The sequence below is a fragment of the Acanthaster planci genome, linkage group LG17, assembly GCF_054643075.1.
Source record: "Acanthaster planci isolate LZ-2023a linkage group LG17, COTS_SCS, whole genome shotgun sequence".
In the NCBI taxonomy this organism is placed as follows: Eukaryota; Metazoa; Echinodermata; class Asteroidea; order Valvatida; family Acanthasteridae; genus Acanthaster; species Acanthaster planci.
In genome coordinates this window covers 893,903-917,510 of record NC_141793.1, presented here as the reverse complement: position 1 = coordinate 917,510, position 23,608 = coordinate 893,903, and the positions used below count along the sequence as shown (strand labels likewise).

General features: G+C 42.5%; 1 protein-coding gene across 6 annotated transcripts in view; it reads left to right on the top strand.

Moving 5' to 3' along the window:
• The window catches only part of LOC110976690 (corticotropin-releasing hormone receptor 1-like), an 84,967-nt gene that overhangs the window by 28,056 nt on the left and 33,303 nt on the right, over window positions 1-23,608 (top strand). Inside the window, exon 1 of one of the 6 annotated variants that reach the window (XM_087147750.1) lies at window positions 5,484-5,864. The exons of 4 other annotated variants lie outside the window; for them this stretch is intronic. Coding sequence is in view for 1 of the 2 variants with exons in the window: in XM_022230203.2 (XP_022085895.1) it covers window positions 5,862-5,864 (3 nt within the window). In the remaining variant the exon portion in view is untranslated. Of the gene's footprint in view, window positions 1-5,483; window positions 5,865-23,608 lie in introns of those variants that run through there. One more of the 6 variants, XM_022230203.2, reaches the window with a different exon arrangement.

Here is a 23,608-nt window from a genome sequence, read left to right as displayed (position 1 = left end):
CTTGTTAGTTTCTTATTAGTATGTGTATAAGATCTTAATTTGGCTGATCTTATTAATTCGTGCTGGTTGATTTTATTGTTACAGTGGACGTCAAGGGTCCACTTTGGTCTGGGTTTCGCTCAGTCATTACCATGAAGGGACGTGACGTGGCAATCCTCCCTTCACTGAATTGTCCATCTTCATCGGTTTCTAGCTTGCTCGATCCTGTCCTGGTTGGTTTGTGGCAATCTGTCCTTGTTTGCACAAGATCCGGTAAAAGATGTTCCTCCTTACCACACTTCTCAGAAGTCAGCATCTGTATGCCGGTCGAGACTGTGTCATCATTTCGAAGTAATGAGACCGGGTAGTATTATTTGTCATTATTGAAAGTTTCTCCCAGTCTGTCAAGTTTGAAAAGCAAGAATACTTTTCGTAGAACACCATGTGCCAACTCCCTTCAGCGCATTGTCAGTAAACAAGGGCTTAAATGAAGCCGCACTGCCAATGAACCGTGAAATATACGAGGATGCTTGGCATCCGTTATTGACGACCGAAGTCCCAGCGGCGAAATTTTAAAAACTAAACGTGACGCTGGAATTACTGGTTGTGGAAAATTGGCCGGCTCTGTAGAATAACTGTCACTTTCCTATCTCCCCCGAGGCAGTGATTTATGTTGCGGTTTCCTCATTAAGAACATAATATCTGCTCATCTTTACATATAGAGAATGACCTGAACACCTCTGATGTATTTAAAGACGCATGGATGGTGTATGTTTTTTTCTGAGTTGTGAATTCTTTGCGTTGTCTCAGAGGGTGATACATCGAAGACTTTGTGGTTAAGTCCTGTACACAATTTGAGCTGTCGACTACTACGTACTATAAATTTTGGTATTTCAATGGTAAGAGAACTTGGTTATTATTGCAACACCTGTAGGAACTAGATCGGCCATGTCCCACTGGTGAACGTCGATGCAAGGGCCAAACTCACAGAATTAACATTACCGACGTAAAGCAGGACTAATATCATTGAAGCGAGTGATATATGCAGATTCATAAATATAAAAATTACAATATCTAACTTTCGGTTTTTATAGTTTTGTTATAGGTTTTAAGTTTGTACGATGTTTACAGATCCCCGTGGTGACTTGGTAGAGGTTGTTAATTTATTGTTTGATCCACTGTACCTTTGGTACAGGGTATTTGGTATTTGGAGATCCAGGCCAAGAGTCGCCACGTTCTCATCATTGAACTTGGTCAAAGACACTCTAAACCAAAAAAATGTCGAGGGTCTTGCCGATATTGTCAGGTTTTGCTGCACTCTGAGGAGACCATGGCAAAAGTCTAACCCACAGCCAGTAGGACTTGCGTGTGTCAAATTATGCAACGACTGCTGACGCGGGTGCCGCACCGAGCTTCGGTGCTTAAGGCTTTCCAAATCACCCCGAGGCCCGTTCCCTGTATCTCCGACCTGTGTTCGTATTTACTGACCCCAAGGTTTAATGCCAAAATACCAACAGAGCGCCATTTCGCTCCGTCCATTAGCAGCCGAATTTGTCGTATCGGCAGGGTCAGTGGTTTTTATTTTTGAAATGGTAAGTCGCCCCGTAGGCAATTTCTTTCAAGTGATATTAATGAAATCGGGGGGTTTTATTTGTTCCCCCTACCCATTTAAAAAAAATCAACGGCGTCACATGTATGATACGGGATAGGGCTCTATTTTGCAGACACTACGTAAATATGTTGGATTCGATATCTGGATAATTAGCTGGAGGTGTTTCTCTTCGTGTTGAAGATATCACCCTGCTTCATTTAGCACAGACATTTAAGACGTCTGGGGGAAACACTTCACTTACTGCTTGTTTATTTCAGGTTTTAAAGCGGTTGAAGGTCCGTAAGTTCTAAGCTTTAAACATAGTTTCACGTTATTAAGCATGCCAGTTGTACTATAACAAAAGCTTTGATATCTCACCAAATTATCCTAAGTCAATGTTTGCATCAACGTCAGCCCGAAAGATTTAATGTTGCCATCCTATGCAAAATGACACCCAGACACCCCCGCATTCTGCTGTTTAATAAGCGGCGCGTACAGAGAGCATAGCGAAAATCGGTTCCGAAATTGCGGTCGTAATTTCACCACTTGTTTGATTTATCGTTGGTATCGATGGCATTTCGAGTCATAGAAAGTCGAATCCGTCTCGTCCAATCTCGAACGTTTCAGGATCGTCTGACAGACGAGTCTGCTCGCGACGGAAATTGGAGGGACCATTTTCTGACACGGCCGGCCGTAGGGAGTGGTATTTTGCACGGTCACTGAATACAATTTCAATCCATTCCGTCACCTTTTTTTCTCTCACAATCCAGAGTCGTTAGTGCGTGCGTGTGCGTGTGTTTCGGTACGTCTCTGCTGAAAGTAAGAAATCGCCGCCGAAAAAATTGCGCCAACTTCACTCGGATTCGAAACAGAGAGCTTAGTTGGCGGAAAGACTGAGGCTCGGACAAACAAAGAGTCTGCTTGGTACTGAGATGGGCAAATTGTACAATTTATTTATAATTCACGGACTGACACCTCGCACTACGAAACATTACCAGCGAATCATACAGCCCCTGTTGTCTCCCACGTAGCAGCAGTGCTCGTATATAGCCAAGCCCTACCAGTCGTGCCCCCGCAAGGGGCTGTATGATTCGCTGGTAATGTTTCGCAGTGCGAGGTGTCAGTCCGTGAATTATAAATAAATCGGGATTTGAGCCTGCTCGGGTGATCGTGGATCACTCCCGCCATGACTGCATTTCAATCTGGTGGATTAATGGAGCGGGAATTGGCCCACGTGGTCGAAACAATATGCGAGGACCCGGGCTGGAATGACTTATCACTAAAGCTGACGGCTGAGTCTGATGTATTGCCGTACAGTTTGGGAGGAAAGTGGGCTAAAATGCCCCCCCCCAAAAAAAATCGAAACCAGGCAAATGTCAAAACGCTAGATGAATATCAGGAACTTGCACTGAAGACCTGATTCACAGCTAACCGAGTAAAATAGGAATGAATTGCCAGAATGTCATCAAAGTAACCATCTGGAAATCATACATCTTTGCTTTTTATTCTCCGTCTTGAGAGATTATTATCTTTTCCCCTCAGTCCTCATGTCCACGATGCGTTGATACTAAAACCGACCACTGTAACAAACAAACAACAAACAAACAAACAACCCCAACAAACAAACAAACAAACACCCAACACCCCAACAAACAAAAAGTGTTCATGTTTTGACGCCTTTTAAATGCCTTCTTTCTAACACTTTATGAACTGTTGTGGTGTTAATTTATTTGTTGTAACAAAGACGTGTTGATGTGTTAGTAAATTTAAACACAATTACATATTTGGGTGTAACAACAAGAAACAAACACGTTTATCGCGTGATAACACTTTTTAATTTCGTAAAAGGTGTTTAATTAAACGGTCACATGTTTGCAATCAGCGCTAAGACGCATTTATAACGGGTGTTGGTTTTTACAGTGCTATTGCATTTCAGTAGTCATTTTTGACCGTTATTTTATATTTGATTTGCAAAGTTAATTTCTCAGCTTTAGCGAATTGAAAGTTCCCGCTGTGGCTGTTGTGTCTTATGCCAGCTCAAAATTGCTTTGCCTTAACTTGTATAATCCTTTTCTCCTTGCGTAGACGGGTAATAGCTTTGCGATATATTTATTGCCTATTTATTTTCCTTTGTACGAAGTCATGAGTTCTGAGAGCTCCTCAATTGTCAAGTCCATTTTCCTCCATAAATCTCGCCCGAGTGCACGAGACTTGAAGATGAACTGCACTACGTTTGCAAATTGCATCTGAAAAGGACAGTGTGTGGGACAAGGAGTATATCTACACAGTATCAATTATCTGCAAGGCTTTGCGGCGGTTGCCAGACCCCTTGAGCCATACAGTATACTCAACCCAAGCTGCAGGCGACTCAGTAGTGAGCTGCTGTGGTCCAGCCTTTAGTCGTGCCCTGCAGTCCGAAGTGTAGCTGTTGCGCATTATAAGATTCACAGGGGAATGGAAATCTCACAATCAGTCTGAATTCGAAATCAATGTAATGGAAGGAGACAAGCCCGTGGATCGCTTAAAGCGCTTGTAATAAATAATGTTGTAGCTTGGCATCATTGGACTCCTCGACCTGAGCAAATGTGACATGGAATTCATATACGTTCCATTTGACACCAAATTACCTTGTACATAATTATATTCATTCCCTTTGTACAAATATAATAACAGAAACATATACAGGCGGCCTGTTGATATTGATGGAAGATACGCATTTCCTTGCGGTTATTCTGTCAGCAAATTTAATTGGTGTAATTGTAATTGTTAATTGTATTGGTGTAATGACATGTTTGATGTTGAAAAATGCTTGCTGAAGTTGGCTGTGAAATCTCGCTGTCAGTGGAAGCCATCTTTGTTGACATGTGCACAGCCAGAGAGGAAGGACATTGTAAATTAACCTTACCTCATTTCAGTCCAGACTTTGATTCATTTTGTTTGCCTGTTGTCATAGAATTGGCTGTCATGGTAATCTTAATTTCACCTAAGAAACACCTTTCTTAGACCATATTGGCCAAATATAAAGTGCTATTAGTCTTGGTTCGACGTGAGAGTAATTCGTGTTCACACAGCATGAAATTGTGTTCCGTTTTGGTAATTCCTGGTCACGGATCGATGTTAATTTGTCATCCATCAAAGCAGCAAATCGTTTGATATAATTGCTTTTTACCTTGCTCTAGAAATTTGATTAGTTACACTCATGTAGTGTCCCCGTGTCGTAGAACCTACATCTCATTAGGAAGCTCTTTTCTTTTACGATTTTTTATATTAAGCAGTTCGGCTCAAATGAGATGAAAGTCTGAATTTTGTGGAATTTTTTAAGTCGTGTGAGTTTGGGAAAAATTACAGAAGATGAAACACAACATGTTCGATTTAAGCTGTGGTTTTACCTCCAACTATAGACTCTACCAAGCCGTCGAAATTTTCTATCCCTCCTGATTTTGCTATCTTACATTTCTTCCTCAATATCTTTTGCATCATATCCTTTGTTTTGCAATCCCACTTGCTATAAGTGGGAGGATGTGTGAGCCCTTCGTATTCGCGCTCTTGTCTTGGTTTAAGTACATTTCAAGGCCATCACATAAGTTAATGAAGCACCGCAAAACCTGTCGTGTAAACATGCCTCCACACAGCCGCGACACCAACCAAACAACGCTGCGTGGATAACAAATAGGTCCATCTCGTGTCCTGTCTGCTCTCAAAATATCGGTCCATGGCTGACCCCCCCAACTCCAGCAATTGCTGTACATGGTTAACGGAATCACCTTGTCAGAGCACGAGAGTAAGATCAATACAAATCTATTAAAGCTGAGCTCTGGGTGGAGCCTGACGTAGGACACGTTAGTGATGGGCCTGCCCATAGGGAGTGACTATCAGTGTGTATACTGTATAATAGAGGGGTATAGGCACGACGCACATTGCGTGGTGAGCATCACTTTGTCATCAGCATCGACCAGTCCAGGGATCGAGTCGCACACGCGGGCTCGCTTATTGGACCAATCGTAGCCACTCCGTGGAGGTGTTAGATCAGAGACACGTTGAGTGCACTGCGACTGCGAATAGGGCCATCATAGCTTCGCACCGTTCCTTCACAGGGGCATTCGTGATCGGCCTAGTTCGGGGGCGTTCCTGTATCGAAACCGAAGAGCTTGAAAACTGTGTCTGGATGCATGTATTTGTGTGGATATTACCGAAGTTCCGGCGTTAACCTAACAAATTTTATCGAAGAGTGGGATAAACTGGTATTGATTCTAGTGTATGCCGTGTTGAAGGTGAACTCCAGCGATTAACCATGGTAAGAAGTTTCCTTCCTTCTTAGTCTCTACCTTCAACTGAGTGGCTTATGGCAGCTTAGGGCATGTCTTTTGCTGAATATTACAATGTGAAATCGACTAAAAGCCAGCTTAAGTGGGTCTTTCTCACAAACTGCGAGATTATCCATTCCCTGAGCTAAGAGGATTTAAACCGATGTAGATGCCGAGGATAGGAGAAACCAAACTTCCAAAGGCTCCTTGGTGTATTTCCTTCTTCTGTATGATCTTTTGAATAGTTATTTTGCAAAACACCTCTCCCTTAATAGTTGGAATTTCACCTTGGGATGAGAAGTGCTCGGCTATGCTTTAATTCACCCCCCCATCACCTCGGCCAGTCGCCTAACTTTCCCAAAGAGTCACTTTTTCGCATTTTTATGGGGATATCCAATCTGAGCATGATAAAATGGGATCCATAATGTCACACGCCGTGGCTGCACCAGTGCAGGGTGACTTATGAGCGATCTCTTCTTTGTTACATTGAAGTGGGCTGTATGGATAATACGACGTCTTCTTCTTGGTTCTCTCTTTCTCAAACCTTCTGTCACCCTCCTTGTGTTGTGAACCCTCTTTTGTTAGAAATTTACTCAGCTTCACTGTGTGAGTTTAAGATTAAATGGTTTTTATCGTTATCAAACAGCTGGTTTAAACCGCTTTGCTCCAAGTGCAAATCTGGTATACTGCAGCAAATGTGGGGCCAACTTGTACTGTCATGGAATTGTAATAGAATACTAGTTCTCAACCGGTCCTTTGCATACTAAGCAAGAAAGACTTTTTTGGGGGGGGTTGCGTTGTATAAATTCCGCAGAAATAACAACACTGGTTTAATGTTAAATTGAGCTGAGACGGTACATGCCCCCCTTTTAACTAAATCTTCAGTTTCACTCTTAGAGAAACTCATAAATCTTGTCATGAGCTGCGCAGTGACCGTTGTTTTCCCAATCAATGATCGAAATCCCGCAGGCAGCCACACACAATAGAAGCTTACACCCCACGGCAAATATAACCACGTTTATTGCAGGCTGTGCGAAGTGCAGTTATTTATTGAAGAGAAAATGAGAGCTCTTCCCACAGTCCGTTTGACGAAGGAGATCGATGTTTGAAAATTTAGGTCGCGCCCAGTAGATAATTCCGCTGTATTCTTTAGGAGAGGTGCAACCTGCGCTATGATGCCAATTGCTTTGTCGTAGCCTCCAACACTCACACGAAGCAAACTACATTTGCAATAAACGCAGGCTCGTCCTGGTAATCAAATGGGTCTGTATCTAGCTGATGAAAAGATAGTCATCACTGTTCTAGCCAGTTTAAAGTACGAAGATGGAAGGGCTTGAACTTTCTTGGAAGTTAAATGTGTAAACCTTGCCTGATGGAAGTCTTTACATAAATCTCAAGCGAGTCCGAAATGAAAGCAAACATTTTTTGGGTATTCAGAAGCATTAGTGTGCAGGTCTTTACATTTCTACTCGGAAATTGTTTCATCAGACTATTTTATTAGACTGAATTTGACGACAGCTGTGACCCGATTCCTGTCTTCACATGTTTAGCTTTATCCAGACGAATGGGGATTGTGTAAGAGTTGTCTCCCCTTATTTTGGAGCATCCAGACTTCATCACTAAAATGATAATGACAGCCATCTGAAAGGCAATTGCATTGAATGAGGAGACAGCGAACCTACTCAATATCATTGGTGACTCGATTGTATTTGTTCACTGCCGCTCATTATAGATCTTTCCTAAGCAGCAATGTAATAACGTCTGGGTGGACCGATCCCTTCTAATTGTGAAAAAATTCAGTGTTTGTTACGATAGGTCGTGACTAAACCCATTAGCGAAATTGGAGTTGTTTTCAGAAGTTGCCGGCACTGAAATTTTTTTCCTCGCCGAAAGTTAAATAAAAACCACATGAATCTAAAATATAAGCTGTAGTATGCGACAGTATGTTGACCATTTAATGAACATCATCACTTTTCTTTGTCTGTTGCCTCAATATCGCCTCTGATTTTTTTTTCTTTTTTTTTTTTTTTTGCGTTGAAGGTGAGCACCTATTTTACGTTCCTAAATTACACAAACTGTTTTCATAAGGTATGGTTGACACGGCAGTTAAAAACCACCGATGAAATCTGCAAACACCTTCTTCAACCGTAATATCACTCTCGGGGATTTTAAAAACTGACTTATAAGCTTGACCCGCGCATCGAAGAAAGATTATCCGGAAAATGATACTCAGACGTGCAATTAAAGAGCCTTGTTCGGGTGTTTTATTGCTCCCTCATTAAAGCAAAAACGCGTTATGAGCCCTGAGGCTTTCTACAGGATCGTTGGGATACTCCCTGGGTCATTAGTAATTCTAAACCATACCTAATCCTTGCAAACACTGACATGTCGTATAGTGATAACGTGAAGGCAGATGTATTATTGATACAAGAATGTCGCCATGAACGCGTAAGGAATACTATGTCCAAGCACGCGGCGTTGTATCCCATCTACCCCGTTCATTGACCCAAGAGGGCGCTACATGGCTTTTTTTGAATTTGATGCACGTGATCATCACCTCAAAATTACGAGCTTTGGTTGTTGCCAAAACAAATATCGATTCTCACTTGGGAAAGTCTACAAGACTTCAGAGTATATGTAACACCAGTTATTTGCAGTATCATCCTTGCGAATACTCGTCACTCTGTGGAAGAGTTGAAGGATGAGGTACTTCAGGATGGACTACTCTGAAATGGCAGATACAGAAAGGCGTTGTATTTCTATCAAAAGCCATGAAAGAAACATAGTATAACTTCCCCACTCGAGTTATTTACACGCGACATCTTCATAAGTTCACGGCATCTCTCTTGCAATCTGTCACTTCAGTCATGATTTGTTCTGTGAAGAGCGACGACTTTATCATTTTCATCGCTTTCTAAATATTGCTCCAACTTGAGCGCACGCGACACAGGCGCCAGCCCCCTCATCATGGAGGTGACAGAATCCTGTATTCCATTCACGCGTTTGCCTTCCTCACCCTGTCATTTCTGTTTACTTGAAGAGCACTCATTGGACCGGGAGTTTGGACCTGTTTATTTATTAAAATCTAGGCATGTGGAGCCTCGTTGCAGTTTGATGATGTGCAGGTTTCTAATATGGTTGGAACATCCTGAACAGATATCCTTTTCCGTCACGAATATCACTCGTTGTTTCTTTTTCGTGTTGACCTCACTCTAGACTGGGCGGTATTTTAAATAAGAAATTGGAGCCGGTGAAACTAACGACGATTTTGCAGCCGGCGGTGGTATACAGTGTGCACATTTATCGTCCTTGATTCCAACTAATTTCTATAGAAGCATGTGCGATAGTGAAAAGAATCAGTCTTCCTTAAACATTCCTGACCAGAGTTGCATTACGTCTTTCTATGTCCTTTGCGCTCAGATATCGTTTTCAAAGAACCAATCAATAACACACACCAGAATGCGGGCTATTAACCCCTGTCTCATCCTCATACAATGAGTCTGTGTTTGTTTCTCTGTATTCTAATGTGATAGGGCTTGCTGTGGTAGGGCTTTGGAATACAGCAGGTGTATACCGTCAGTGTAATCTGTGATCAAATATGGCTGACCTCCGAGTGGATACCATTTACTGAGATGATACAAACTTATTTCCAGTGACGTGTAGGTCACGTCGTTCTGTAAAACTGAAACAGTTTCGACATTGGTCCTTGAAGTTGAGGACGAGGTTTAAGGGTACTATGTCTGGAAAGTTTAATAGGCAAAATTAGGCCAAATAACGAGTTTCCTTAAGCTCCGGATTATGCAATAGGTCGATAAAACCTTTTACGAGGTCAGGGGTGTATTTAATGAATAAATAATAGTGCAATAACGACAGCGGTAACTTTGTTTTTTATTTTCTGGCTAAGAGCAAGGTCTGTCACGTGACTGAAGCAGGTCCCCCTACAAATGTTAACTATTTCTTTACATGTTTCGGAGTTTTGGTATAAAATGGCGCGGGACAGAAGAAGCGTGAATTGAAGTGACTTCAATTTGTGTTTGATATGAACTGTTGTAAAGTCGACTGGATTTTGTCGTATACCTTGCACTCCTAGGAGACTACTTGTTTTTCTGGTGAAGTATTTCCCTGATGCCTGCGTACATGGATGCTTTCGATACAGGCCTACTCGGCTGCAGTGGGTTTTGAAGAGGATTATAATCTGGTTTGTTGCATAATGACTTGCGGAAGGTAAAGAATATCCACGATTGTAAAAAGGAAAGGAAAAGCTTAAGAGCTTCTAAATGCAGCATTGACTTCACTTTTCAAAGTTAATTTCGACTAAATAACATGGCCACAGATTTCAACGTGTATGTACATTTACGGCAAAACGTCAATTCACCTTAGGTAGTTGTTAACCCGTAAACTCCTCACTATGTAATTGGAAGTTAGGTACACTCCCGTGACTTTTGAATGTTGAAACCGTATGAAGTTGGAAAATCCAAGAGATGTAAGTTTTCATCTGAGTAGTAATTATTTCCTCCTCTGCACCCACAGCTTTAATAACACATGCTGCGGTTGCTATGATTTCAAACGCATCCACCAAACATTAACGTCGTAACTACAGCAATCCGTGTATGTAACGGAAGTCGATTAGGTTTTTGCCGATTCAATAAACACAGCTTACCTTTTAATGGGTGTTTATTGCCGAAGGGGTGAATGCTAGATACCAGTTGAGTGTGCCTTAATGATCATTGGATAATAGTTTCGACAAACTATATTGTCTTTTAGCCATTAAAGCGTCGAGAGAGGGCGTTGTCTTTTTGAAATTTGGACATTTAACGGACGGAAATGGACTTTGCTCGTGATCTGCTTCCGTATTGTTTTCTTGTCTTAGCTCTTAAGATTAATAAAAATGATTTAAATAAACGATACTTAATGGAGGTTTTCGTCTGTTTTACATCACTTTAGATTGAGGTTAGAAACTAACTACTTTTCCTAAACCACGTTTTCTTAAATTACAGTGCCATCGATGGTATACTCATATAACTGCAATATTCAAGTTACATAAAATTTATCCCGTTGTGTAAGATTTCCGCTAGGTTGAAAATGTATGACCATTTCTCTTGAAGATCCTAATCATGCAGTCTTGACGTGGTTAGGCACGGAAAACAGTCGCTGTCAACAGGCACACGGCTGACACAATTGAATTCAGTAGGGATGTCTGATTTCCATGTGCCCTGCAAATTAAGTCTCAGCGACTGGCGACATCGTTCATGTCAAAGAAGCGACGGTAGGATCAGCGTTTTATGGAGATATGACACGGCTATCATTCGACGGTTCATAGTTCTCTATAACCCCCATGTTCACGCATCTCTACATTGTCCCTCGCCATGTAAATATTATCACTGGGATGCTCTTTCACACGCGTCATGTTTCCGGGGTGCGTGCGGATCCCTTACTTTTTCGGACTGCCTTGTAGACCCAGTCAAATTGAATTCTAATATTGTATCCGATAGCGAGTGCATTGATCATAACGCCCGCACGTCCAGGTTTAATGAAGAAATTGTTGGATGCGACAGCACGTTGTCTAGGAAAGCGATTTCTCCTGCCAGAGCAATCAGTCGCGTTGTTAAATTACCTGATAGGATGCATCCTCGTGTAAAACAAGGCAGGAACTACCCTGGGGATAAATATCGCTGCTTTTTTGCTTCCAGAGCTATATCTTGAAGCATATTTCAGGTTCCCCAAAGATCGCCGCCTGACAGGAATAATGTGTACACTTGCAATTTGTTTGACTCGATCTAAATCCAATTCATTATTTTCGTATGCATCCAGCTCAGATAGAGCGAACAACCCTTTGCTCTCTTAGCTTTGACTTGTCGTTGGAAGGGGTGTATGATAACGTTGGCAAGGTATCAGCCCTCTCAATAATGAAAATCGCACTCGGGCCAAGTGCCATTTTCAACTTTAAGGAGCGTTCGGAGCGGCAGTCCGTCGAGTGGGCAGAGAGACCGTTTCAAGATCGATGACAGTGTTGGTAAGCTTTTTTTTAAATAATGCAAGAGGCCTCATATAGTACTGACGAAATGGAGCCGCTTCTCACTTCCTCCCCCTTGTCAAATACAATAAGAATGACCCCACCTGATGAAGAACCTTTGGCATTGTGTGTGCGATATCGATTATCAATCCACACTTTTTTCGTCTTCTTAAACGGAATATTTACCTAAATGTTTGATGCAGTTGCCCTGGATCTTTCAATTGGAATTACATTGATTCTCTTCAGATAAAAAGAGGGGGAAAAGATTTCATAAAAGCATACTCGGTTCAGTTTATTTATTTCCGTAGTGTTCACAAATAAATAAGTAGATATGCATCGAAACACTGTTTAAACGGGGAAAGGGGGTGGGTTGGAGACTGCAGTGGGGCCCAAAAGAAGCAAAGCTTGTAATCACGGGACCCTTATACACACAGACGTGCGTCTGACCGAAATGGGATATATTTATTGTAACTGCAATCATCATTTTACACAATGGGCTCAAAGACACTTCGAAAACGTTGCATACAGGGATGCAACATAGGCTATATTTCACAGAAGGAACGAGAACAGAGAAGGACAAAACTGCAGTGTGGTTTATAAAATAGCTTATTAGATAAAGAAAGATTTATAGGCATGCGTAAAAAGCACCAGCTGAACATGTAACGTAAACAGCTATATACATGTAAGTCCAACATCGATACTTTGGATGTATATTTACAGAAAACGTTCTCACTGCACATAAAATATGTCCTGGGCCCCATTACACATACATGTAGAAAAGCAAAAGTAAAAAGCGAAGTGTAAGACATCCCTCCTGTCATGCAGTAGATGGAAGGCATGATTCTCTGTCGATCAGATCTGTGAAGTGTTCATTTGGAATGGTAATAACACATATACATCAGTGAATTAGAGGTCACCACACGATTCTGAGTAGTAATAACTCAATGCTTGATACGATTTCCGACGACCCTGTGGTTTGACAAAACTTACCCGCTGGTTGGATACCAAATTATGAAGGAAAGGGAGCACGTTTTGCACTCTGAGAATTCGGGTTCCTCGGGGCATATTACTCAAGCTCACGTTTCCACGGAGTGATATTGGGTTAACTTAATATTGTTGGTGATCGAACGAAAGGGGATAAGGGAAATGTCACTTTGGTGCAGCAATATTCGTGAAAGCAAGTCAGCCTCGGCTGGAAAGTTGTCACGTATTTGTGTTTTACTTCCCGAGGTCAACCGGGTTGAATATGGCTCATAGCTACCATTGGCTGCGTCTAATTGGTCGCATGCTAAAGTAAGCAATAACTTGGCCTACTCAGAACTGCAATGTCTGTTTTCACCCCTATTGTTGTGGAGGTTGTCAAGCTATCGAAACCTTTAACTTTCTGGATAAATTTCTGTCGTCATGATGGAGGCTCTATGGTAAATATTGGGAAGTCAAAAAGCAAGACTCGGCAAGCATAGGGGAGGCCATGCTCATTAAAAATTGCAAAATTCTCCGTTGTGAATAAATTGAAGGTTCCATCGCACATTTCAAGTCGAGCGCGGCTAATGACCCCATTTAGGGTCTACTGACACCTTATGTACCGTGCATCGACCAGGTCTATTGGCTGGCCAAGCGCGGCATTCAACGGCCCGGTCGATCGTCATCTACACGCTGGTCACACAATAAGTCTGTTTAGATGAATTGATTTATAAGGTAACTTCACCCGAACAGTATTGTAATTTTTGAAGCGGTCATCTACATAGTACAATGTATTAAACAAAACTGGGAAGGACAGCTCAATCAAGCATTATAAAGTATTTGCTTGTGAAAATGTGCAGGAATTATATCAACCCAGGTAAAAAGAATAGGATCTAATCCCATTATTGTTAGGATTTCATTAATGTGGCAAAGTCAGCTTCTCAGTTTTATTTAACGAACGCCGATGTTGACTATTTCAGTGTGATGTGCGTTTCGGTGTACCCCCCCCACGACATCTGAGACTTTTGTTTGAAGCAGTCAGCAGATATTTAACACATACGCAGGCCCTCCCCTATGAGGCAAATGTTGAGGCTCAAGTACTGCCTCGTAAAACCTGAAGCGGCCTCTCGGCGAGTTACCATTGGTCGGGGAGCGGGTTAGCGTAGCGATTCTTTCCTCGCTTTGCACCAATGAGGCCCGGGTTCGAGTCCCGGCTTGGCCCAGGCTTTAAGTGCATTTGGTTTCCAGTCCATACTCGCTCTCGCAGGTTTTCTCCGGGTAGTTCCGTTTCCTCCTGCCTCTAAATCTTGACCTTCTTCGTAACTCCATAATTTGATGCTGATAAATAAAGTGTATGACTAAACGTAAATAGCCCGAGTTGCTGAAAGCGCCATTAAAAACAAAACAAAACAACAACAACAACAACAACAACAGACCATCGGTCCTTCCATTGCACCTGTTCGTGTTCTACTGGTTGGGGTTCCTCTCGTTGATACCATGTACAAGCTATACGAATAAATGAAACTGCTGCTGCAACGCCTGCTTCCATTTCCATGGGTGTGAGAAAAGTAACTGCTGTCGCCTAATTTATGTTTATAAACTTTTGTATAACGAAAATGTTTTTAAATACTTAAAACTTTCTCGCAACTCTCCTCAATCGGCCTTCGTGTTTGAATCAGTCAAACGAGTATAATTAGGTTTAAGTTTGAAGCAGAATTCAGGTTCCTGGAGGGCGAATTATCAACTCGTGGCAGTGTATAATTGTTGACCACATCTGTTAAAGCTGCAGGTAGATCGACAGTAATGAAATCGACTAGATGAGACGAGGTCACGTGAATTAGAGACCTCCAATCTGTGCAGAAGTGAATTCACCTTTTAATTAGTCGAAACCGCCAATTGGATATTGTGGTAAGATGTATTCACTTTCGTTCCCGGCTCAAATGCTAGTTACAAGAACCGATTTCCAATTTAAAGTTTGTGTATATCTTGAAAAACATTTGCCTTTTTGAGTTTTCAAGTGAAAACCCTATTGTACCACTCCGCAACTCATCTGGGTAACATACAGTCCGAAATTTAATCTAGGTTTTGCGAAATTCACACCTTCGTTTCATTGCTGTTCATGACATTACAGGGCAAATTCAATCAAATATTCATTTTTCCCTATGGAAATTCCATCTTAGAACAATCTCTCTCTGCTTGGGAAGCTTCATGACCTCGGGTCACTGGTTACTCGTGGGAGCTCTCTGCTAAACCGGCATCGCTAACCCACTTAGCACACCGGCAACGCTTCCCCAAATGCGATTACACCACCTCGGCGGCTGGCAGGATAAAAGCATTTTGGAGTATAGATCTGAACAATCTAATCGAATTCTGTGGTGACACTGGATGTAATGACCGTGTCATTTCACCCGCCTTTCTGCCCATACACACCTTCAAATAAGGGCGCAGCCGGCCATCTGCACTGGCAATCCACCTGATCTTGGGATCCAAATTTATGGGGCATGCTGGTTTGGGACATATTACACCATTTCCATGCCATTAATATAGGAGCTGTTTATTTCCAGCTAGCTGCTCAGTCTTCCCTCGTGGGAATCCATTGGCGCCCACATGGCAGGTTAATTGTCATCAGTGCTATACCGCGGTAACGTAATTGTGTGTCGCTCTATAATTTAACGTACAGCGGCCTATACTTACTGGTTTTCTTCCATGCGAATTATAGGAAAACGAATGAAAGTCATTTTGTGGAAACGGGTTTCGAGAATGAAGTAGGAACACTACCAAGCCAATTTCAGAAAGCTATAATTCAATTGTATTTGCCTTGCAACACCCACGAAACAGATGTGATTTTTTGAGCATTGGTAAAAATGCACAATTAATGTGCATGTTGGATGCGAGGCAATACTCGGATGATTATTGACTCACTTTTGGAGTTGGCCATGCAGCACTACTTCAGTGATAGGTTATCCTAATTAAACCTTTCCTTGTCGTTCCAACCTGTAACACATCGTCACAGTCTTTAGTCATACATAATGATGATCTGCATTTCCACAGAAGCAACTAGGTAACCATACTCCATCTTGTTTAGTTGCTCAGGGCAAAATTTTCTGCCAAGATCAGACAAAATGTGGCACATGAATTGTCCGTAAAATTTGAAAAGTATATACTCTGAAATCTGTTGCTTGGCTCTTCAGCAAAACAAGATTCACGTTTTATATTATGGCCATATTATGCTTATTGCAATACGTTTACTGTTCATGTATTCGTGAGCCCCTTTTGCTACATTGTCACAGATTTTGGGTTAATTCTATCCGCTCCCAGTGGAACAAAAGAGGGCGTGTTTTTTTTAAACTCACCACTGAGGCGCGCCATGAGGCGTGCAAGTATTGTATATGCATGTTTGACGCGGATCATGTATGGTCTTTGCGTACAAGCAGAACGCGTGCAAGAACCCGCTTGTAACCACCTGTCTTTCTTTTGCCGATGGGGGTGCACTTCAGCTTGGGGCGGATACCCACGTGTATCTCTGACTATATCTGTCTTTGCTTGTTGTCCCCTCCCCGCCAATGAAAATATTGACTGACAACAGTGGTAGAGGCCATTTAGTAGGAAAGACTCGTTGAGAGTTCTGCTTTTAGACCGAATTGCAACTTTGTCTGCATTCATATCTCCCTAGTGGCAAATCTTCGAATCCTATCTTCTGTCTTCTTTGCATTATTCTTATTTTACTATAGGCCTACACCACTAGAAACGGCAACGTGTCGCCCATGCACACTGCCATTTCGCAAAACAAATAAGAAAAGCCAGCTTGGTCAAATTTGCTGATCAGTCTGCTTTACTACAGGTAATCCCTTCTCTGATCTCAGATAAACCGATCCGAGTCTGTATTTTTTTTTCCCGGTGTTGGCATGGTAAGTACTCGTTGGTTGCGCGCGCATTATCCCTGTCAAAATGTCAGACACTTTTGCCCGTCGGATTGCAATCGATGAGAGGCTGGTCCGCTCGACAGTTGGGAGCTTTGCGAGGTCGCCGTTGACGCACTGTCTAATTTGTTTGTTGCTCTACCTGTTTTCTGCCACTGTTTCAGTTTGAGTTTAATTGGCATCGATCTTGAAGTGAAATCAGCCTGTGGCGAGTCACATTTGTATTCTTCAACAGTTTAGACAATATAACGCATAGACAATGTGATTATCCGATCATTATGCCAACACGGGGAAAGGAAGTAACGGTAAAATCCTTCCCTTATACTTGGCAAACTCTTTCTTCGGTCGTCCAATCAAATGGGTCACAATCATCACTTGATATCGCATTCACTAAAAGGTCATCTCCATGACGTTGTTTGACTCTGTTAGTGATTTGAATAAAGTTTGATAGACAGGTTGGGTCCCTTTTCATCCGTGTAAAGGTGTAATTTGCGGTGGTTGATCATTTCATGCGGCCTCTAAAAATTTAATGCCTGTCAAGTGTATTCGTCTGAGCATCTTAGCTTGTATTTGGATCACGGAATACCCTCCCCGACTCGAGAAGGCCGAATTCCCAAATTACAAGAAGACATGAAAAAATAAGCTCGACAGAACTGGTTGTCATGTCAACGGAGTGCATCCCTCAGCCTCAATCTCCTTACTATTGTCTCCGAAGCTACTGTGACGGGTTTTTTTTGCGCAAGTGAGTTGATTTTTTCTCCCCGTGCGTTCCGCATAACAGTCTCCAAAGCGCCAAACCGTGCCGTAATCATGCCCCCGAATTCCTCCGCCGGCAGGGCAAAACGATTCCCCAATCTAGGACAGAAGGAGTCAATTTTCTTGTAGATTCCTTGTCGTCTCGGGTATCTCGTTTTTCCATCGGTTTGAAAGAAGGAGAGCAGTACCCGGGGAAACAATTTACGGATTGCTCGTGATTGGCGTGTGGTGAGCTCTTACCCCACAAAAAAGATACGTTTGTGCGTATACCCTTGTCCTGTACGTCCTAGATAGTGCCAGACAATCAAGATGTCATTTAAAAACTGATAATCTGTGTTACTTTGTACCTGATAACAGGAACATGGACCATTGTGAAAAAAAATGAAGTGGCAAATTCTACCACAGTTGGACAAAATAAATGCCGAGTAAAGGCGCCTTTCCACATGTGCGTCAATTAACACTTGCGTCAGGTTTTTACGTATCTGTCAAAATCGCTCTCGGGGCAATTTTGACGGCCGAACGCAACGCACAGTAGGTGTGTTAAGTTAATAGAGTCGATTTTGGTGTCTGTGAAAGTGAAGCGCATGAACGCAATGTGTACATAACGCGCCATAAAAACGTACATATGGAAAGACGCTTTAACAGGACTCATGTGCGTGAGTTGTTAATTTCCCCGGATAGTAGCACATACCAGGGGCCATCATAGTCATTTGACTTCACATAAAATGAGTCAAAGTGACTCGACCTGGGATAATAATTGGGTGTTATTTTTCTGTATTTTTTAAGAATTGTAATGCTATTATTTTTTGAGAAAACAGACTTTTAAGAAAACCTTTTCCAACGATCGTTTTGACGAACATTCGTTGGGCAACACGGTTGATTGGATGCCGTTTACAGTCGTCACAAACAAAATTTGAATTTTCACCCCATACACTATCACCCCATAAAAAATTGTATGATCTGAACTACTCGCACGGGGCAACATGGCTGCTCCTTTCCCAGTTCCATGGAGATGAAAAACGTTTTTTTAAAAGCTTTTTGAAAAACACAGCCGTTGAAGCTCCCTTTTTTCCTGCCACAATGTCCTTTATGTCCACAATTTACCGGTAGTTACTTCATTTGCCAGTGAAGAAGTGTTTTGGGTGTGCACCGACTGCACGTAGATCGACGTAACGTGATTACATGTATGTGATCGTGCATATGCACGACGCCACTTTACTGGTCGACGAATCCACGCGAAGAGAGTGACAAAGCTTTAATAAAGGTATATTTACCGACCACTACTCAAACCGTTTAAAATAACTACACCTTTTTTGGGGGGGGGGTGTACCCGTCCATCTTTGTTCTGCAAAGTGACCTCGTTTGTTTATTGTCAACACACTCAGAAACGCCCCGTGATCCGTAGTTTCTGAGGCAAATTATGCGACCTGCGCTTTGAGCATTATAAACGAACGACGCTTTTCATGATTTTTTTTTCTCAAAGCAGCAAACTCAAAGCATGAAACAAGCGGATAAAATGATATCTGAAGTATTTCAACAAAACCTCGAATTTTTCAGTTTTGAACAATTACACACACAAATACCAAAGATGTACACCATCTTTGAGTTAACAAATGACGAACTAACAACCAACGCCCCAATCGTTCCATTAGGGGCTCCAATAAACGTAAAGCAAACATTGAGTGGATCAGATTTTCAGGGACCTTGAGAGGTGTGCGTCCAGGACATTGGAGACGATAGCAGTTATCAGGTTTCACGCCTACCTCCTGGTCACGCATATGATGGGTGAGGATCTATAAGGTTGATATCTCTCGTTTGTTTAAACCTGACCTTCAGGATCATGCAATTTGAGAAGACAGTATACAAAAGTAGCGGCAGTTACTTTTATTTATTGGCGTTCTAGTCTCCGCCGAAATGTCATGTTATTTCAGTTAATGGTCGTCCCATATATTTCCTTTTTCAAAAGGCACCTGACGGCTCCCCTAAAAAATGAGATCCAGAGATATCCGTTCGTTCACCCGAGGACAAGGAGATTCACAGCGCAATGGATGAGTCGTTTTGCGACGATAGTTTGACATGTTTGTCTAACGATCTGCGAGATTTGACCTGACGTGTCCAGCAGTTGTTGAGTTTGTTTTCCCAAGCAATTTTTGTGTGTTTCCTATACATCCGGTGGGGGTGCTTTGCAAGATGTTTTCTCTAGTTTTTATTTCTGGCGGAGCTTCGTAAACGTTTTGTGGATTGCGACAGTTAACCTTGTCCCCAGTGGCTATTCGGACTCGTACCCTCCCCCTCTCTCGAGGTTGTTAGCTTGCTTTTAGCCGGAGTCCCTTGACGGCATATATATAGAGGAAGTCAGATTTCTTCTGAATACGTGTCTGTTTTTTGTTTCTGTTCCCATCAGGCAGCCGCTGTGTGTAATAATTCTATGCCCACTCGAACCCACAGTGGACAAATTAAAAAATGAAAAAAATAATGGTTCCTAATCCGATTATTGATTACCACCCACTTTCAATAAGCAAAATTGTACGAGGAGACAAATTCTTATTTACAATTCATGGACACATCGACGCTCCCTCTCTCATGTCATATCAGGAAGACAGATGCATTAGAAGGGGTTTTCTGGTAAAATTATCTTACTATTTACTCCTAGATATTTTGGAGAAAACATTGCTTTCTGACCTACTTCGGTTCTTACTTTGATTTTCTTAATAAAGGGTAGCCCCTCCTTTCATGTGGGAGTGCCCGACGTGGATGCTGCGTTCCAGAGGGTGTGTGTCTGGTTCCCCTACTCAGTCATTCATAGACACTTGGAATATTTGGTTGTTCCTACTTATCCAGGCATTTGGACAACACGTCAGCTGCTACAGCGGCCAGACTCGTTCGAGTCGCGGAGAAAATGTCAAAAAAGTGCGCCTTACCTAACACTCGGTACGCCCACGTTCCCCGTCTGTCAACGTTAACATGAATGCCTGTCATTGGTATAGATTCTTGAAAGAATGAAATCCAAGTAGAGAGCAATTGGGTATCAGTGCGTGCGCACGATTAGCGATTTTCTCCTTTGATGTGGAGAGGACGTAGTTCGCTGAATTTCAGTATCGGCACGATTTCCAGGAGAGTTGGGTTGATTAAAAATTAATAGGGCGCTTCCTGTGAGATTTTCCTGGGGACTCTTTTCTCATTTCGGCAACTAATGGAAGCTGTCATTTCGTCTTGAACTGTGAGGATATCAACAGTGTCGCTTTGTGATGGAGACGGCAGTTCCTTTTATATAAGAAGCTGTTTAGATTCCGGCTGAAATAAAAATAATTTGAGAAAAAAGGGGGTCTCGAAATAACCGACGTTCCACGAACATTGAGTATTAATGTTGAGCGCGATCGGCTGATCTGCACGATAGTTGTGCGATTGCTCTGTGCGATTGGTCGAACCTTCAAAAAACTTCCTTTTTCGAAATCATCGTGAATTAGACAGAAAGGAGACTAGCTAATGGGGGAATTATAGATAAATTGTTGAGTAAGATTGACCGATCGACCTACCGCATCCAAGACACGTGCTTCGGTTAAAACCTGACATCTTTTGTTAACACTGCGACGCTGGTGACGTGCAAAATACGGCATCATGTACACAGCTATCGGAGACTCAAAGGGGAACATTACAGCTTACAACAAGCTCAGGCCTTGTAATCCGAGCTGCCAAATTGAAACTGCCCACAAAACTGTCGAGGTTTTCTACAAAGGGGCATCGAAACTTAAGCTGGAAATGTCTTTCAAACGAGGCAGAGTGCGTGTGCTCAGTGCTGCGTTGAAGACTACGGTTTGGCAAGACGTTTTTATTTCGGGTTTTTCTGTGCCACAAGTGCGTTGACATCTCTTACGGTGCCTATAGGCCTATACTTGCTGGTGGCGGGTCAGTTTGATTCTGTCTGAGGTGGACTTTGCACGTTTTCCTCTGCGATCACGATCAGACAGCACGCTGCCCGATCGCTGCACCGCACAAACGAGGGTCTCATGAATTCGTGTGCATTCTCGACCCACCCGCACCTCCAGTCCTGTCATTGAGCAGAGAATCTCGAGTAGGCTTCCCAACTCCTCCATGGCGCCAATATGTTTGAATATTTCTTTCTGTATTTTTGTAACCAGTCTTGGGCAAGTGGTCGTGGTATTAACGCGTGCTCACGGTCCATGCATGCCTGTGATAGTAAGGATGCTAATTAGGACAAGACGCAAAGTGCCACTCAAGGACTTCAGAGTTAATTTGATTGACATTGACAAGTCCTCAGTGTGAACTGAACTAGTGACCCCCGACAAAACTGGTTATATACAGCCTTTGCAGCAAGTGTATTCCTCTCTGAGTGCTGTGCCACCGCATTTAAATAAAGCACGCTTTTCTGATTTCAACTACAAAAGTGACAGGTGTGGTGTTAGTACTTTTACTTCCAATCCCCCAACAGCTGTGTTGCGAATAGAAAATTAGTGTTTGCAGTGAAAAAAACGTTAGCTTGGATGTTCAGGTAAAGTGTACAACGCTTTTACCACGGCCATTGAAATAAGTTAGCATCTTCCATCACAGATCCTTTTTTTCACCACAACTTTTCATTTTGCATGTATTATGCACACAGAGGATGCGTGTTGATACCTTTAAGTGGCTGGACAAGTGCTGTATCTATGAACAGTCCTTGGTACCTAATCCTGTAGAGAAACCGTATACCATCACAGAAATCGTCTTTATCAAGGGATTATCAGGAAAAACAAGACAACCATTTCTTCGTCAGAGGTCGATCTCTGGCGCGTATTACGTCATGCAAGTTGCCACAGCAACGGGCAAAATCCTTTGTTTTTTCCCGGCGTTTCCATCTCCCTGTTGTGATGGTTGTGTGGGGAAAACACTGCATCCTGGGTGGGAATAGGAGGTCTAACGTGCGGACATTTGATCATTCCCTTTGGCACATTCTATCGATTCTTTGTGTCCTCCTGCGTCCCACTTTTTTCCCGGCCTTCTGTTTTTTGTCCTGTGTGTCCAGTAGAAACAAATTTATTGCTCATGCAAGAGATTTGTCAGGTCGACCACTGAGATGGGCCCAAAACTAAATTCTGATTGGATGGAAAGCCTAGCGTGTTTTGATCGCTGATTGATTGAGGCAGGTTACCGAATTCGGCACCATGAGCCGATCGGAATTTCAGATTCTGTTTTTAATTGTAAGAAATGGTGCTGGTATCTGGTTGCTAGTGGGGCAGAAACCTCATTGAATATCCAGGTTTCTTTGAAAAAAAAGTCTCATAATCTCTTGTACAATATTTGCCACGATGGGTATTTAACATGACGCTTGTTGTGTTGTGAAATGAGATTGGATTAGGATAAAGGAGATAAGCATTTGTTTAGTTTCCTGGCAAAACAACCGAACGGCAAATGAGAGGAACTTGCTCACCGCACCTGATGAAGACTGGGGAGAAAGTAGCTAACTACAAAGGGTATTCCGTGACACAGAAATGCAGACCTCTGAGTTAATGAACCCAAGGACAAATTACTTTGTTGGTTGAGGGTGTCATCGATGCGGAAACACTGACTGATTGTATTTTGAAGTAATGTTTACTAACACGTTATTAATATTTCAACATGCTACTTAGCGAGACCGTGTCGTAGAACACATTATTTCCAGTAGTCGCGGAGGGCTCATAATTCTCAAGAAATGAAAGTTTCATCATCATAAGCTACTTTGCAAAGGAAAAAAATGTATGCCTCGACTGTGACAGGCATGCATAATTTAGATGGGGACCGAGGACGAGCTGTTTCGCAACACACAAGGGCGCGAGTTCAGACGAAGCGCGAGGGCCGCAGAATCGTCAGAGTTAAGGCGGCATTGAGCCAAGGTCAGGACGGATAAAACACAGTCGGCTGCGCATCTACGGAGAGGCTTGACCGCGCCGTAGCGATTCACGTCTTGGACGAACACGTGTGGGGTGCTTGCTGTGCCGTTCCTGAAGAAAAAAATGAACATCTTCAATTTTAAAACTACAATTCTGTCGATTCTGTTTCTGGAAGTTTGTAAAGATATTGTGTTCGTCTCGGTTCTCGAAATAATCTA